The sequence below is a fragment of the Carassius gibelio genome, chromosome A15 (genome assembly GCF_023724105.1).
Source record: "Carassius gibelio isolate Cgi1373 ecotype wild population from Czech Republic chromosome A15, carGib1.2-hapl.c, whole genome shotgun sequence".
NCBI lineage: Eukaryota > Metazoa > Chordata > Actinopteri > Cypriniformes > Cyprinidae > Carassius > Carassius gibelio.
The window spans coordinates 4,223,307-4,229,825 of NC_068385.1; the positions used below are offsets into that span (position 1 = coordinate 4,223,307).

A 6,519-nucleotide genomic window follows, 5' to 3' on the forward strand; every position below is an offset into this window, starting at 1 on the left:
TCCATCCCAAAGCAATAAAACCTTGCGCGTGGTGCATTAGTACAGTCACGCATCGCTTTCTGCTCGAGCGCTTGCTCATTGCGCATCTGCGAGCCAACAGTTGAACGCGTCACGTCATAAGTTTGACAGGTTCACAGCGAGTCAGATTCTTGCTGAGCTCTGGAGAGAGTGTCAGAGCAATTTGAATCAAGTTTTGCGCACTTGTTTTTCTAGGTCTTTGGAGAGCTCGCACCTACCCCTGCCACCCTGCCCAAATAAATGGTAAGTGCTTCTTATTATGTATTCACCTGTTAATTTAAAGCAATTGGTGGGCTGGTTTTACGCGCACCTGTGAGAGTTTTCTATTTATTTTTTTTATTTTTATTTTTTACTGGGTCTGCGAGTACCATGTGCATTTATCTTTATGTTTACATGTCTCTGATACACTGACACATAGATATGCATAATTAATGCTCAAAAGCAAATGCCAACGCTAATAATGACCCAATACAAGGAGAGCTGGCTGTTGGAGTCAGTGCAACACGTGGGTATTGTATGGGGCATAAAACATGAAATGGATGTTAATTTTAATAAATCATCGTCTTGCTCTTTGATATGGAGTTTTTTGGAATTTTTTTTTTTTTTTTTTTTTTTTTTTTTGCAGTTGCACATGTTTTTTTCATTTATCGTGATACAATCATTTGTGTTTTCTTGTATGTTTCTTTTTTTATAATAATAAATTAAACTGGATTAATCAGATTATTAAATAATACATTAAAAATGCAAATAACTTTTCACTGCAAGTTGTAACTTTGGCACCATTTTGGAGACTGACGTTTACAGTGCAAAAACTGTGATGGATTTTGTAGAGCACCATGCTGTCCTGCCAAGACCTGAGCTTTGCAGGAGGGCAGCGCTATGACTACTCCGCCTCCACGTCAGCTGACGGCAGTGTTGACGTTTCCACAGCAGCGCTCGTCTCCCTCTGGGACGCCGGTCCCCTGGACAACGCTGCCCGCCAGCACGAGCCGCCTCGGCGGGGTAAGACCTGCATTATGCCGCGACCAGCGGCGCGAGAGGCTTCCCGCCTTGACAAACTGGAGTTTTTCCATCTCCAGTGTCATCGGCCCATCTGGCCTGACCAACTGTCACCTCAACTTCAACGAAACAAACAGGTATTTAAACAGATTGAAAATAGATTATAATATACTTATCCAAAGCTACATATTGTAAATAATTGTGCTAAAAAATAAAAAATAAAATAAAAATAAATTCCCCATAAAGCTTCAAGATACCCTAATGCAAAGAGAAGAAGAGCTGGCCAGACTTCAAGAAGAGAACAACAAGCTCAAGGAGTTTTTAAACTCATCATATGTTAAGTCTTTAGAGGAAAAAACAAAGGTAAGAAATCTCACAACTTATCACATATCTTTACACTATTGTGTGTATCATGTAATGTGTCATTTTTTTTTCTAAAACTAAAAGTTTACAGAGAAGGATTATCTATACTATATATATATATATATATATATATATATATATATATATATATATATATATATATATATATATACACACAGCCAATCAGAATCCATTTTCATGTGTTTGTGTGGACGGCCCTTTACTGTCGCTTATGTCAGATCTTTCTGTTTTTTTTATCAACTCTTACATTCTGTTTTCCACTTTTCCCTTCTTCAAATCACAGAGACTCCTTCCTAACTGCAAGGTTCCCGATGGTCCAAGACATCGAAAGAGAACTTATGATGATTTCCAGAACCTAAGCAAGTTACTTCAGAACGGTGAGGGGAAGCAGACTTGCCGCAATCTCTCTTTGGAATTTTGCTCCACTGAAGATTTGGCGGCCACCCCACCTCTAGACTCATGGATACTAGAAACTCTTGGCCTGAGAGACGAGAACACCGTTGACCCAGAACACAGTTTCAGAACCCCTTCTTTCAGCTGTCCAACCCCTACAGAAGATCCTTACAGTACAACAAATGTGAACAGTGCAGTCGGCTTCAGCCCTAATGTTGAGACATGCTGCGATTACAGCTGCATCGTAGAGTCATCGAGCAACTGCAGTCTGGACACCTCCAGTGACTACAGCACCTCCCAGAGCTTGGGTTCAGATTATTCAACCCTTGACCACTCTGCTATTTACACCATCACAACTACAGGCTCACTGGTCAGCTCTCCACCATTGATGACCACCGCTCAACACTTCACACCACCACGAGCTGCCTCGACTCCATTACATACCCAGGACGTAACCCCGGGTCCATATTACAACACACCAGGCTGTGATTCCTCCAGTCCACCAGGGGGCAATAGTCAACTTTTCTCCACACCTCATGTGTCCCCTAGCAGGACTGACTTGGCATTTAGCATGTCACTTAATCCACAAAACAGCGTGAAGACACACAGTTTCCCCCAAGGACAAGCTTTTACACGCAGAGATGCACAAGGGGGATGGAACTTCACCTGGGTTCCTAAACAGTGTTCCTAGAGACATTTTTGAGGAATGATAACTCAGCCTGCTCCATATTAACAAGAAACACAAGAACTCTTCACTTTTACAGGTGATATATTATATATTTTGAAAGCTTTGTGATTTTATGTCATGAATTTGTATATAGTGTTTTTTATTCATCGTGATTGAAAGGCTTTGATATTAGATGCAGGATTATGACTGAATTCATTAAAATCTTTTTCTAAGTAAATTTTTAATTTTTTCCAAGATTTTGGTACTTTCAAATTGTAAAAGAAACCATTAAGACTCACCCCTTAAATTAACATTGTCACTACCCTTTTTTTTTTTTTTTTTTTTTTACAGATTTTACAAAGCTGTCTAATACACAAACACAGCATATGTCACTAGATTTAAGACACCTGGATCAAATACATTTTGCATATGTCTTTTATTGCAAATAATAGCTCACTGTAACAGAACAAATGTCTCTTTAATTGTGAACTGATGCATTACAAGTATCAACATTGTGAGTCCCAAATCTTCTCGTGCTACACTATTAGCGCTAACCTCTCATTCCCACAGCTGTCCAGCTTTCCTTCCCTCCTTTCCCTATCACTTTCCCTCCCTCTGTTACTTTCTGGTACGTCTTCTCCATTTTCCTGCCACTGTGAGACAAAAGAGAGGTCTGGCTAGTCTTGAGGGAGACTTCCTTCCTGATCTGCCCTGCAAGTCTGAGACCCCCATGGGGGTCTAAAACGGGATACTTACACCCCTCTATCCCTCCCCTCTGCCCAGTCTCTTACTCTGTGCTCTGCCCTCAGGGAGCTGGGGACGATAGGGAAAGTTTGGGCCTTGAGTTAGCCATGGAGAAGCCAGGGTGAGTGGTCTCTAATAACACGGTTAAGCCCCCTGCAGATGGCCTCCAGATTGAAAACAGGAATGAGCACCTTGAGGAGCCTGGAAAAAACGGAGACAGGTTGAAGAACAATTAAAAGGAGATGATACATGGTTGGGGGTTAGGAAAAGGAAATGTGTTCAATACAGTACATAACATTTACCTACAATAACTCAGAAATTGTCATTCTGCAATTCAATATTATACATAAAACGTACATATACTTGCTTATATATTTTGTCTCAGATTAAACAACAGCCTTTTCCCATTCAACCTCAAAGTTTTGGACATTCAATTAAGTGGAAAATAGAGTCCTGCAGCGATGATGCATATTTGTAGACCAAAACCTGTTAACGAGTTCGCATTTTAGCACTGCATTTTGTTGAGGGAACCAGGGTGATTTTTACTTTTACTTACTTTTGTGTTAGCCTACAAAAATTAGCATCACTCTATATACAGTACAATGGAAAGGAGACCAAGCCAGCCGGTACTTATTGCCTAGGGTCGTAGTGCCTTCACAGTTTGTTTGTCATGATGGGGTGGATAAATCTGTGTTCAAAATTGGAAACAATCATTCCAGCATCCGGAGATTTGAAACCAAAGGATGGCCAATTTTTGATTGTCATACAGTATAATACACACATAAATACAGAAGAACAGGTGTTGAAATAAAATACATCATAACCCTATACCTCAAAAAAAATTGGTAAACCAGACACATGATGTCTTATGATGGTTATTAATTATCTGCAGGCTCTTGGCTGTTCCTTGCACCTCTTCTATTATAACCAAGAACACCATTTACACTTTATCAGCCATAATACAAAAAGTACTCTATAATTCTACTTCTAACTATGCTGTCAAACTAATATGGGTTTCCCTTTGGCTAACTGAATAGAACAAAACTGTTCTACAACTCCCTGGATCACAATTCACAGTTCAGTGACTATTGTGAGGCATACTAATTCAGAAGCAGCAGCTATGCTTATATTTGAGTGTAAGCAAATAAATCATACCTGTAGTAAGTTGGTTTAGGTGTTAGACATTGGGAGAATACGCAACAGAGTTAAAGTTAATGTGTAAGCAGGCCGTGTGTGCATCTCTAATTAAGGAAGCCCTGTTCTCTTGATCTCTAGTAGGCCTGAAGTAATACATCATGTATAAAGTAGAGAGAGTATGCTGGAATGCTGTTCTGCCCGCTATAATAGTTAATGTGTTTCTATGGTTGTGAAGCTTGAGTAACTGTATACTGTAAAGAAATCTAAAATGTTTAGCTGCAGCTACTGAAATATCTTCAAATATTGCTATGATATATATATATATATATATATATATATATATATATATATATATATATATATATATATATATATATATATATATATATATATATATAAATAAATAATGGAAGACTAGTTTACTTCTTATTGAGTGCTGTGCAATAAACACTATTCAGTATATTAACTACTTTTGTTGAAGCACAGTCAGTTAATCACTGGTGCAGTGTGCTGAGATTGCTACTACACATCATTTCCCCCCCATGCTTTCACATTCTGCACACAATACTCATACAATGTACTGCAAAAGTAAAAGTATGCTACTCTGAACATAGATCTGGTTTAAAGTAGTCTTCAATATAAGATAAATATTGACTGTCAATAACATACTCACTGAACATTGCACAGCATAAACCATATGATGCTAAAAATATTAGCAGGAAAACAGTATGCATTATTCTATTATAAATGTTGGCATATTAATTCAGTGAACGCCATCCAGTTTTCATCTTGTAATTATTTTTTTATTTTTATTTTGCATATTTAAATAAAGTTTGCAAGACAAAAAGTAATTTACAGCTGATATCACTTCAATTGTATTTGTCACTGGAAATGAAAGGTCAGGTTGAGAATACTGCACTGTCAGTTACAGTATTCCACTATACAGTATTGTGCTCTGAACACTGCACATTTTGTCAAATGCTAAATTTTCATACTGTAAATAGTTTTCAAATTACATACCTTTAATGAGTTAAATATTAGATCATTAATATTTAAAATTTTTTTTTTAATAAGAACAAGTTGAGATTATGGGAAATTTAGAAATGTCATATTTTGCAGGTAACTGAAGGAACATGTTTGATCTGTTATTTTTTTTTTTTTGCTTCATTTGTTGTGTGCTGATACACTGTGGATAAAAAATTCTAAATATAAAAAATACAGAACATATACAGTACAGACCAAAAGTTTGGACACACTTTCCCATTCAAAGAGTTTTCTTTATTTTGATGACTAAAATTGTAGATTCACACTGAAGGCATACAAACTATGAATTAACACAAGTGGAATTAAATATGGAATTATATACATCACAAAAAGTGTGAAACAACTGAAAATATGTCATATTCTAGGTTCTTCAAAGTAGCCAGCTTTTGCTTTGATTACTGCTTTGCACACTCTTGGCATTCTCTTGATGAGCTTCAAGAGGTAGTCACCTGAAATGGACTTCCAACAGTCTTGAAGGAGTTCCCCGAGAGATGCTTAGCACTTGTTGGCCCTTTTGCCTTCTGTCTGCGGTCCAGCGCACCCCTAAACCATCTCGATTGGGTTCAGGTCCGGTGACTGTGGAGGCCAGGTCATCTGGTGCAGCACCCCATCACTCTCCTTCTTGCTCAAATAGCCCTTGATGCCTTCAGTGTGACTCTACAGTCTACACACACACACACACACACACACACACACCACTTTCAGCAATCTCTGAAATAACGCGATCGTAATAAATAAATAAATAATAAATAAAACGTTACTTTTATTAGGAAAAGTTCAGAGAGATGAGGATTTGTGTGATAGAAAATCATTTCGTTGGTGGCAGATGGAGGATTTTGGTGACTGCACAGAACACACAGAGGTGTCACTGTAATATAATGAAGTGCGCAGAGAAAGCGTGACAGAGAGCAGTTAAACTATTGTGTGTGTTGGTGGGTGTGTAGTGTTCCGCTCCGGGGATCGTGTTGCTGCTGTCGCGTGGCGAGTGTCTGACTGACTCGAGCCACATGACTCGAGCCCTCACGCAGCTGGAGAGCTGACATCGTCCCACATATTCGCAAATACAAACAATTATATTCTTACAAACACAACTATTACATGTATAAATGATAATAATATTAATAAAATACATT

At 38.2% G+C, this 6,519-nt stretch overlaps 1 protein-coding gene across 2 annotated transcripts; it reads left to right on the forward strand.

Moving 5' to 3' along the window:
• The first annotated feature begins 854 nt into the window (after positions 1-854).
• On the forward strand, positions 855-4,575 carry LOC128028969 (geminin coiled-coil domain-containing protein 1-like). 2 transcript variants are annotated; one of them, XR_008187274.1, is made up of 4 exons: positions 855-1,154; positions 1,264-1,380; positions 1,685-2,558; positions 2,813-4,575. XR_008187274.1 is itself a non-coding variant. In XM_052616381.1 (3 exons), exons 1-3 carry the CDS (start codon positions 855-857, stop codon positions 2,483-2,485), a joined length of 1,218 nt encoding a protein of 405 aa, XP_052472341.1. In that variant the 3' UTR covers positions 2,486-2,699. The 2 variants fall into 2 exon arrangements, 1 of the variants encoding a protein (XP_052472341.1); XM_052616381.1 differs by lacking the exon at positions 2,813-4,575 and having other exon boundaries at positions 1,685-2,699.
• The last annotated feature ends 1,944 nt before the right edge of the window (positions 4,576-6,519 follow it).